General features: G+C 41.0%; 3 protein-coding genes across 3 annotated transcripts; 2 read left to right on the forward strand and 1 right to left on the reverse strand.

The window, feature by feature from the left end:
* The first annotated feature begins 33 nt into the window (after nt 1–33).
* LOC141647553 (U-box domain-containing protein 16-like) lies at nt 34–2,570 on the forward strand. Its single transcript, XM_074455782.1, has one exon. It carries the CDS (start codon nt 349–351, stop codon nt 2,377–2,379), a length of 2,031 nt encoding a protein of 676 aa, XP_074311883.1. The 5' UTR covers nt 34–348; the 3' UTR covers nt 2,380–2,570.
* A 273-nt stretch (nt 2,571–2,843) lies between these two features.
* LOC141648946 (uncharacterized) lies at nt 2,844–3,329 on the reverse strand. Its single transcript, XM_074457651.1, has one exon. It carries the CDS (start codon nt 3,327–3,329, stop codon nt 2,844–2,846), a length of 486 nt encoding a protein of 161 aa, XP_074313752.1.
* Nucleotides 3,330–7,335: 4,006 nt separating this feature from the next.
* LOC141648947 (uncharacterized) lies at nt 7,336–8,217 on the forward strand. Its single transcript, XM_074457652.1, has one exon. The coding sequence runs from the start codon at nt 7,336–7,338 to the stop codon at nt 8,215–8,217; it is 882 nt and encodes a 293-aa protein (XP_074313753.1).
* The last annotated feature ends 3,283 nt before the right edge of the window (nt 8,218–11,500 follow it).

Genomic DNA, 11,500 nt, shown 5'->3' on the forward strand with positions numbered 1-11,500 from the left:
GTTATAATTTAGAAAAATATTTTGCTAATTTTTTATCTAAAATTAATTACATTTTCATCTTAAATGAATGTCACTTGACCCGTCTCCAACCTGTGACGAAATATTACACGTCTTTCGCAAGACTTAATCGATTAAACAATGAACAACTAACACCAAACACAACATCTTTCATTAAAAAAATATTTGAATATGTCAATAATTACAACCCCAATCCAGCTTCCTTCCTATCTCTCACGTCTTCTCTTTAGTGCATGCCCATCATTTTGCCCCCAATTCATCAAATCAATTCAAAATCACAAACCCTAATTTACCAATTATGCTCAACTTAAGGTTTTGATTACGTCATCAATGGCGGAAGCTCCGATGGCTCTCCATCACCGGCGAAGCCGGTCAGTTCCACCGGCATTCCTAACTCCCAAGCTGTCCACTGCCGATCTTCTCCGGTCAATTTACTCTCTCTCCAACGAGATCGCCGCCGCAAAAACCTCCATGTTTAAGCGGAGTTCCATCTCAATTATCCGAAAGTGTCGAATTATATCCGTTATTTTCGAGGAAATTCTACGATCTACGCCGATTGTGCTAAACTCGCTTTCGCCTTCGTTTCGTCTTTGTTTTGAAGAATTCTTCATTGTTTTGCTGAGAATTAAGGCTTTGATTTCGGATTGTTCCAGTGAAAACAGTAAGATGTGGCTTCTTATGCAAATTGAATTGATTTCGAGTAATTTTCATGAGTTGACTCTTGATTTATGCACTTTGCTTGAAATATTACCGTTGAAGGAGCTTGAATTGAGCGAAGATGTCGATGAATTGCGCGAATTCTTGATCGCACAGTGCCGAAACGATACGACGTCGGTTGACCTAAACGATGATCAATTGAGAATTAGGGTTATGTCGATGCTTGATTCGATTAAGAGAGAGGTGGTACCCGATCACGGTGAACTCCGGGAGGTATTTGATCGACTCGGACTGAGTGACTCAGCGAGTTGCCGTAAGGAGATTGAGTTGTTACAGGAGGAGTTTCAGTGTCAGGGTGATGATAAGTCGAGGTCCGAGGTTGCCGCACTTGTTGGCCTCGTAAGGTACGCCAAATGCGTGCTTTATGGCGCATCTGTTCCGTGTCTTGACGAGTCTACAAGTCGGAACTCGTCCTTGGAGATGAATGCACCGTCGGATTTTCGATGTCCGATTGCGCTTGATTTGATGACGGATCCTGTCGTCGTGTCGACTGGTCAGACATATGATCGGAGTTCCATCACGATGTGGATTGAAACGGGTCATAATAATTGCCCGAAAACAGGTCAACCATTGGCACATACCAACTTTATTCCTAACCTGGCGCTCAAGAGTTTGATTGCCATGTGGTGTAGAGAGAATCGGGTTGTTTATATAACGGTTGAGGATGGCGAGGGGAGGAATGACGCAGTTGCGAATAAAGCTACCCTTGAGGCGACTAAGATGACGGTGTTATATTTGGTGAGTAAATTGGGTTCGAGATTGGGTGTGGATTTGGGTTTGGGTATGCTTGAGGTTGTAAATCGTGTGGTTTATGAGCTACGAGTGTTGGCTAAGACAGTCTCAGATAGTAGAGGTTGTATGGGTGAGGCAGGGGCAATTCATGTATTGGTTCGGTATTTAGCTTTGGACCACCCGAATTTACAAATTAATGCGGTCACAACGCTATTAAACTTGTCAATACTTGAAGCAAACAAGGGTCGAATAATGGATACCGAGGGCGCATTAAATGGAGTTGTTGAGGTGTTACGGTCAGGGGCTACATGGGAGGCAAAGGCTAATGCGGCAGCTACGGTGTTTAGCCTATCTAGTGTGAGTGCTTTTAGGAAGAGGCTTGGGAAGAAGACACGTGTCGTAAGGGGATTGCTAGAACTCGCAAGGCAAGGGCCTACCGCTTCAAAAAAGGATGCCTTGGTGGCTATCTTGTCGTTGGCTGGGGATAGGGAGGCAGCAGGTAGGTTGATTGAAGCGGGTGCGATTGATACAATCAAAGAAATAATGGGTGAGTTACCCGAGGAAGCCATGACTGTATTGGAAACGGTGGTTAAAAAAGGTGGGTTTGTGGCGGTTGCGGCTGTTAGTCACATGATTGGTAGGTTGGTGGCCGTTTTAAGGAGTGGGACGGATAGAACAAAAGAAAGCGCAATTGCTACACTTGTAATCATTTGTCGGAGAGGTGGGGCTGAGATGGTGGCTGAGCTTGCAAAAGTATCGACGATTGAGATGGTGATTTGGGAGTTAATGGGTACGGGGACAGCCAGGGCGAAAAGGAAAGCTGCATCACTTATGCGGATCCTCCGAAGATGGGCTGCCGGGTTGGAAGGAGATGTCTTGGAAGAATTCTCCGTGACCATGGCGTTACAATAATAATCGATTGCATTGTTCATTGTTCATTGTTCATGTAATTGTACATAAACTTCTATCTACTTTACACATTCTTTGTAATCCATTGTGATTGTAACTTTCTAGCTCCATGGAAACACAAAAACTCGTGAACATTTGTTGTTTGTCTGTAAATAAAACGTTTGAAGTCTTCTTTTGCATTGCTTAAAAAATCGTCTTTGGACTTGTTAAGACATCATCAAGAAACTCTATTTAAATAATTAATAACAAAAAATGATTTCGAAACATCAACTTGTTTTCTATGTTCACGAGCAAAGCTATATAGAAAATTACATATTACCTTTTTTTTTTTTTTTTTTTTTTTTTTTTTTTTTTTTTTTTTTTTTTTTTTGGCAGCTGTAGAAAAAGTGGATTACATGCTCATTGCCCTCTTAGCTACGCGATGAGCTCGTTTATTTTTATTTTTTTTGAAGAAAACACTCCAAGAGTTACGATAGCATAGAAATATCGAAAAGTACAGCACTTTGCGCAGTCGGTGGCAACACATTCGACCATACCACTCGGCCAACAGTTCTAGGATTGATATGAGCTAAACAATGCGCTACGCTATTATTGACCCGACTCGTATAAGACCATAAAACAGACTCAAACTCATTGCTTAAAGTAAGAATGTCATCGATCACTTGTGCGAAAATACTACGACCCTGCTTCCTTCCTTTGAGCGCCTCCACAAGCTGCATGCAGTCACTTTCCATAACCACCTTCCTCATGCCTCTCCTCCTCGCCTCATCCAAACCATCCCACATCGCAATCGCCTCCGCCACACTCGGATCCCACCACTCATTTCGAACAACGGCTGCCCCCCACATCACTGCCCCGCTTTCATTCCGACAAACCATGCCCGAACTAGTCCCTTCACCCTCCTTCGCACCCGCATCCACATTTATCTTGACATATCCACTCGGAGCAGTCATCCACGCCGCCCCCTTTTACTCCCTCTCTCCACTGCCAAATCCGTCACCTCGTGGTCCATCTAGCTCCACCATCACCTCACCCTCGCTCCACACATCACAGACCCTTCTAAAGATGCCCTCCGGATCGACCTCCACCCCATCAAAGACAACCTTGTTCCTCCTCTCCCAAATAGCCCAACAACCCAACATAAATCTCCCATACTCCATGACCCCCACATCTTGCCATCTTTCCTCAACCCAGCCGCGAATATCCCCGGTCCTCTCCTCCTCTTCACTCGCTAGACCCAACTTCTCCCACACCCACCTCGCAACCCCACAATCCCTAAACAAGTGAATACAAGACTCGTTAGACATATTACAAAAAGAGCAAAGAGAAGACTCACCTCCCATTCGAGCGACTATGTTTGCCTTTGGTGCTAGAGCGTCATTACACAGCTGCCAGAAGAAGAGTTGTACGCGTGGCCAAACCGGTACTTTCCAGAGCTTGTTCCAGAAACATTTCATACTCGAAGCATCCGACTGTTCCGCCATCTCCAAACATTCCCCAGCCATCATACGGTATGCAGACTTCACACTATAAATACCATCCCGCTCCCCACTCCAATACCACCCATCCCGCGGCTTATTTGGACTTAGTCGAATATTGGTAATTCGATCACGCTCAAACGGTAAGAACAAATTAGAAATGCTATCCACATTCCAAACATTTTGGTCCGTAATCAGCTGAGCCACTACCATCTCCTCCTGACCATTCGGGCAAGGCGAAATGACCCTTCCCGTCTGCGTACCCGGCACCCAAGCATGCCCCCAAACCCGTGTAGTTGTCCCATCCCCAATCCTCCTCCGCAACCCTTTTTCGAACGGCCTACGAGCCTCCAAAATGCTGCGCCAAGCGTAGCTCGGATTATGACCCAACCTCGCTCCCAAGAAATCACCCTCCGCATAGTACTTAGCCTTCATCATACGAGCCCACAAACTATACGGACAAGTCAACAACCGCCGGGCCTGCTTCCACAAGAGAGCAAGGTTGAAAGAACGAAGGTCCCGAAATCCTATTCCCCCATGGGTCTTCGGTTTACACATCCTTTTCCAAGCCACCCAAGATATTCCTCGCTTACCTTCCTCATGCCCCCACCAGAAACGCGAAATCATCGATCGAAGTTCGTCACAAAAATTAGCAGGGATTTTAAACACACTCATCACATAGGTAGGGAGTGAGTTGGCCACCGCCTTTATAAGAACCTCCTTACCCGCCCTAGACAATAATTTCCCTCGCCAACCTTGTAGTATTTTACTTAACTTATCCCGAATGATATCAGTGATAACTTTCTTAGACCGCCCAATCACCGTGGGTAATCCAAGATAACGTTTCTGTTCCTCCACTTCCCCCACCCTTAACCTCGCTGCCACCCGGGTCCGTTGCTCCCGCGCTACACCATGACTGAATGAGACCGTGGTTTTCTCGAGACTAACGAGTTGTCCCGAGGCCGCTTCATATCTTCTAAGAACCCCATTAATAACCTCTGCCTCCTCAATCGTGGCCCGAGCAAAGAAGATGCTATCATCGGCAAATAAAAGATGTGATATAGCAGGAGCATTCCTAGCAATACGGATCCCATGAATCGAATTAACCTCGACTGCCCTCCTCATAAGGTTTGATAGAGCTTCCGCACAAAGAATGAACAAGTAAGGGGATAACGGGTCACCTTGGCGTAAACCTCGCGTGGGCTGAAATTCCTCCGAAGGAGTTCCATTAATGAGAACCGAAAAAGTGACGGTAGAGACACACTCCATAACTCGCTCCGTCCATCCTCTCTCAAAACCCATTGTTATCAAAACCTGCCGCAAGAAACCCCATTCCACCCAGTCGTAAGCTTTGGCCATGTCTAGCTTAATCGCCATATTGCCTTCCGCGCTTCGTGAATTTTTCATGTGATGGAACAGCTCGAAAGCAATAAGAATATTATCTGTAATCAACCGACCCGGCGTAAAGGCACTTTGGTTCTCAGAAACGATATCTCCTAGAAAACTCTTCAACCTGTTCGCCAACACCTTTGACACAATTTTATACACCACATTACAAAGACTGACAGGTCTAAAATCCCGCATTTTATCCGGGGCTTTCTTCTTCGGGATTAAGACAATATTAGTCTTGTTAATAGAAGCTGGCGACACTTCCCCCTTAAGGATGCCGATGACCGAGCTAAGCACTTCCGGACCGATCACATGCCAATATGACTGATAAAATAACCCATTCATACCATCAGGGCCCGGTGCCTTCAAAGGATTCATCTGACTAATAGCTTCAATAATTTCATCCTCCCTATACTCCGCGCGCAAACCCCTAGTCATTTGATCGGTCACACGTCCCTCAAGGCCAGCCAAAACCTCCGAGAAATTCGAAGGGTGAGCAGTAGCAAAAAGGTCATGAAAGTAGCTGACCGCCACCTCAGACACCGCCTCTTCCCCGACTCTTTCCCGCCCATCATCATCCACTAGCATCCCGATGTAGTTCTTCCTTTTACGCTCCCCAGCTCTAGTATGAAAGAAACTTGTGTTACGGTCCCCGTCCCGAAGCCAAAGAGCCCTCGAACGTTGGCGCCAATATTGTTCTTCTTGCCTATTTAGTTCCGCTATCTCCGCAACCAATTTCTTTCTTTTCTTCACCTCGGCCTCCGTTCGTTCCCCACAATTCAATCTAGCCAATTGTTTACGCTTCTGTTCTAAAGCCCAATTAATTTTCCCAATGTTGCACTACTACATTAGTTGCCTAATGCAACATTTTGAATGCAACATTTTTTTTTGTTGCAATGTAGAATAGCTAAATTAATTCCGCAACACTTTAATTAAAAACGTTGCTTTTATCGGAATAAGGCAACACTTGTGTTGAAATGTTGCATTGGGAAGACCAAATGCCACGTTTTAGTTTTGGAAAGCCAAAATTTATGTTGGCGGTATTGAGCCAAAATATACCGCGTGAAAGCAAAAATTTTGGATTATTCATTCTGAAATACATACGCCATTTTTTCTACCAAAAAATAAAATAAAATACATACGCCATTTTCAGGGAAACTATACCGCCATTTTCATCCAACATTTTCATCGCGAAACCAAAAACCGCCATTTTCTTCCATTCATTCTCTACATACTACCCATATTACACTGCCATTTTCATACCCGAAATCGCAACTTTGTTGAGATAAGCAAAGAGGGGGTTTCATCAAATTTTCAATTGAATTCATCTTTCGATCAATTAATTTGCTTCAGAGAGGTATGTTATTCAAATTTCCTCTTTGTTTTTAGAATTGTGTTTAGGGTTTAGGGTATTTGAATGGAAGCTTATTTGATTTTAATCTGATATTGGTAATTTTATTTGCTTCTGATCAAAGGTTTAGATGATTATGTAAATATGATGTTGCTATTGTATATTTGTTCTGATTATTACAATCCATATTAGGGTTATTGATATGAAAATCGTTTAGATTATAATTTGATGATATGGATTCTGATTTGGGTAGTTGTTCCATAATTTAACAATTTGTCTGAGTTACGGATAAAATTTGTTCTTTGTACTAATTAATTTGAATGAATTGGGTTAACTGTTGAATTTAAAGTGTATGCCTTGAGATTGGAAGCCTAATGAGGATGGGAAATGAGATTTTGTCGGGTGACGGATTTCGTCAATCTGAATCTTTATTCAGTGTTTAGATTTGTTAGTTTTCAATTTTGAATTCTTTATACAGTAAAATAAAGGAGCAAAAAAAACTATCAGTCTAATCCAGTTTATACAAAATTTTAATGACTGCTCCTAACAGTTTGTTCTTATCAGTTCCATTGATGCTTTGTGTGGTGTTAGGATTATACTGATGTAGCCTAGATTCGTGTCGTTGAGCTGATTGTAGAAATGCTGGACCTGTTTTCTTATAAAATTATTTGTTAGTTTTCAATATGAATTTTTATTAGAAAGTTTATACTTTGGTGTATTGAATTTAATACAGACTTAAAGATGAGGAATGATAGAAGTTGGATGTATTTACCTAGACGTTTGCCCGAGTTTGAGAATGGAGTCACTGAATTTCTAAATGCGTCCTTTTCTAAGGCTGTTCACGGGAATCAAATAAGATGTCCATGTAAGCGGTGCAGGAATAGATATTGGTTAAAAAGACATGAAGTGTTTGATCATCTAATAGGATTTGGCTTTGTTGAAAATTATGCTGTATGGATTTTTCATGGTGAGGATGAGTTATCAAACGAAACTATAAATGAACCTCCACATGAAAACCATAATTTCCATGATAATACTGATACTTTGCTCGAAGATAGGTTTAGAAATCCCTATGAAGGCTCCACCAATGTACAAAATGGTCCAAATGATGAAGCTAAAAAGTTCTATAGGTTGTTAGAAGAGGGAGAACAAGAGTTGTACCCAGGGTGTAAGAACTTTTCTAAGCTATCTTTTATTATTCGACTATTTTTGTACAAGAGCCTTCATGGAATTAGCAATACAGCATTTAATGATCTGTTGCGTTTATTACGAGATATGGTTCCTGAGGCGAAGATTCCTGGAAACTTTAATGAGGCTAGGAAAATTGTGAGGGATTTGGGTCTTGATTATAATAAAATATTAGCTTGTCGTAATGACTGTATGTTATTCTGGAAAGAGTTTGAAAATGCTGAAGAGTGTCATAAATGTCATGCGTCTAAATGGAAAGAATCCAAGGAGTCGTGTAATGGGTCCTCAAATAGCCGTAAAATACCAGCAAAAGTTCTATGGCACTTTCCACTAAAACCTAGAGCTCAGAGGGTGTATATGAATGCTGAAATTGCTGAATATATGACTTGGCATGCTGATAAACGTCCAAAGGACGGCTTTCTTAGACACCTGTGATGGTCGCTTGGAAGAGTTTTGACTCTTTGTACCCTTGGTTTTTGATGAACCTAGAAACATTAGGTTAGGATTAGCTTCTGATGGATTCAATCCGTTTCGGACTATGAGTATTGCTCATAGTACATGGCCCGTGGTGCTGGTTAATTATAATTTGCCTCCTTGGATGTTTATGAAACCTGAATTTTTTATGTTGTCGTTGTTGATTCCTGGCCCCGAGGGCCCTGGTAACAATATTGACGTTTATTTGCAGCCATTAATTGAGGAGTTAAAAGATTTGTGGAATGTAGGGTTGGAGACATATGATAAATTTAGGAATGAAACATTTAGGTTACATGCAACTTTGAATTGGACAATTAGTGATTTTCCAGGTAATTCAATGTTGTCTGGATGGAAAAAAAAAGGTAAATTTGCATGTCCTAACTGTAACCATGAAACAGATTCATTGTATTTGAAGCATAGCAAAAAGATTTGTTATATGGGTAGTCGCCGATTTTGGGATGTAAATGACCCTTCGCGACGTAACAAGAAGTCTTTCAATGGTAAGGTTGAAGAGAGACCCCCCCCCCTAAACCTCTGACTGGTTGTGATGTATTCGAAGAGGTATCTGACTTTGAGAATAATTTTGTAAAGCAGCAAAAGATTAAGAGAAATAGTGACAGCCCTTGGAAGAAGAAGTCGATATTTTTTGACTTGCCGTATTGGAGACATATTAAATGTAGACATAATCTTGATGTGATGCATATTGAAAAAAATGTTTGTGACAATGTGCTTGGAACTTTATTGGATATCCCGGGTAAGAGTAAGGATCATACTAATGCTCGTTTTGACCTCTTAGAATTGGGTATTAAAGAAGATCTACATCCCCAATTATCAAAAGATAAGAGACGTGTAAGTCTTCAGAAGGCTTGTTATACAATGTCTTCAACAGAAAAAGATATCTTCTGTCGTGCCTTGAAATCAGCAAAACTTCCATATGGGTTGGCCTCAAATATTTCGAGATGTGTGAATTTAGCGCAAAAAAAAAGTTTCGGCTACAAGAGTCATGACGCTCATATCCTATTACAAGACTTACTTCAAGTTTCTTTGTGAGAAAGTCCCTTCCGAGGCACGTGGCAATTCCCTTAATTAGACTAGGCAACTACTTTAGAAAATTGTACAGCAAAGTTGTGAATCCAGGAGAACTTGATGCCTTAGAAAATGAAATCATCCAAATATTATGTGAGCTTGAAAAGATTTTCCTGCCATGCTTTTTTGACATCATGGTCCATCTGCCCATTCATCTAGTCGAGGAAATTAGACTTGGAGGTCCCGTGCACGGTAGAGGGATGTACTTCATTGAAAGATATTTGTGTAAATTGAAATCATATGTGCGCAATAGAGGTCGTCCTGAAGGATCTATTGCAGAAGGGTATCTAATCGAGGAATGCATGAACTTCTGTTCTCGTTATGTGGATGGGGGGAAGACAAGATGTAGCAAAGACACAGATGATGAAATAGCTTCTGATGGTACAAAAAATCGAGGCAATGCTGTATTTTCTAATATTGGACATCCATTAGGAGGAAAATGACAGAGAAGTGGAAAAGTGTTCACTTTGGATACTTTATTAGGTGAACAAGCACATCGTTATGCCTTACTTAACTCGGATAGTGATGAAGTTAATGAATATATCAAGTGAGTAACTTTTTACTTTTTTTATTATATTTCTATTATGTGATGATTTAACTTTATACTTTTATTTAATATATGAATTTGACAGTGAACTGATTATTTCTGTAGAGAACACGAGGTATTTGTGAATTCTCAACGACAGAAGAGCAAATGGAAGAGAGCACGAAGCTATAGTCATGAATTCGCAAACTGGTTAAAGGAAAAGGCGAAAGACGATGGTGTTTCTGAATAAATATTCTGGCTTGCTAAAGGTCCAAGTCCTACTGCTAAGAGGTACAAGGGCTATTATGCCAATGGTTATGAGTACTATACAAAATCTCGCGACGCTCGATGTACGACACAAAATAGTGGAGTATCTCTCTCAGCATTAACTTCAAGTTTTGCTAGCTCCAAAGACAAAAATCCTATTGACGGGGAGGTAACTTATTATGGGGCGGTATTAGAAATTATTGAGCTTAGTTATTGGTCCCAGTTTATGGTTGTCCTCTTTCGTTGTGAGTGGTATCATGTGGAGAAAGATGAATATGGGTTGACATGTGTTAATGTGAACAAATTTTGTTCGGTAGATGATCCCTTTGTGATGCCTTCTCAAGTGCATCAAGTATTTTATGTGGCAGATCCTATAGTAGATGGGTTTCATTATGTCATGGCTAAGGTTCCTAGAGACGTTTTTGACTATGATGATGCCACAGAAGAGGCAGTTTCGAGGGAACCTGATGACCCAGTATTGCAGTTTGGGCAGGGACATCTAGAAGACAATGTCACACTATCAAGGGAAGATCTGGAGCCTACGGTGCTAGATGCAAATACACTAATGGCCAGTTCTAATACCTTGGTTGGTTTAAATGATGACAACTCTGACTGTGATGATACCTTATGGGAATGGATGCAAGTGATGATGAAGAATGTAACAATCTTTGAATGATGATACCTTATGCTCAATTGTGATGATACATTATTAGCTGATTGTGATACTTGTTTATGATGATCCTCTTGAGTTTGATTGTCATGATAAGTTGGTTGGTTTAAATGATGGCAAATTAATCTTTGATTGTTGTATGACTACTATTTCTGATAATATTTTAGGTTTTTTTTGAAAGAATGAGGCAGAAAATGAAGAGAGCAGATGTACCATCAAACGCCAATGATTACTTGAGGATAAGAAAAGAACGGATTGCACAAAATAAGGCGAAGTAAGCAGGAATTTGGCGTGCATAATATTTCAAACTCATTGACAAGCTTGGCGGAAAGTAGCAAGAAAAAGAAAAGGAAGGGAAAAGCATCAGATAGAACAAGTGGTTCAACCGACATAGACATGGATTATTTTCCGGTAATGTGTGACGAAGAAAACATCCCTTTAAATGTCGAGCCTTCAAAAAAGGTTACCTTTATTTAATATTGTTTTCCTAGTAACTTTATACTTTCATAATATATATATTGTTTGATGTTATTTTTATGCATATCCACGTTTTTCAGCCTCAAACTCTCGACGGCGTGTACAAAGTATATACCTCCAAGTGTCCATCACGAAATTCTCTGGTATCTCAAGACAAATTTTTGCACTCAAAAACCAAGGTTGTCTTACCAATAAGAAGCAGCAAGTGTCCCAATTTC

Source organism: Silene latifolia, chromosome 3 (assembly GCF_048544455.1).
Source record: "Silene latifolia isolate original U9 population chromosome 3, ASM4854445v1, whole genome shotgun sequence".
In the NCBI taxonomy this organism is placed as follows: domain Eukaryota; kingdom Viridiplantae; phylum Streptophyta; class Magnoliopsida; order Caryophyllales; family Caryophyllaceae; genus Silene; species Silene latifolia.

Excerpts from the sequence above, each read along its gene's own strand:
- LOC141648946 (XM_074457651.1), bottom strand. The coding sequence starts at position 3,329 with ATGACTGCTCCGAGTGGATATGTCAAGATAAATGTGGATGCGGGTGCG.
- LOC141647553 (XM_074455782.1), top strand. The coding sequence starts at position 349 with ATGGCGGAAGCTCCGATGGCTCTCCATCACCGGCGAAGCCGGTCAGTT.
- LOC141648947 (XM_074457652.1), top strand. The coding sequence starts at position 7,336 with ATGAGGAATGATAGAAGTTGGATGTATTTACCTAGACGTTTGCCCGAG.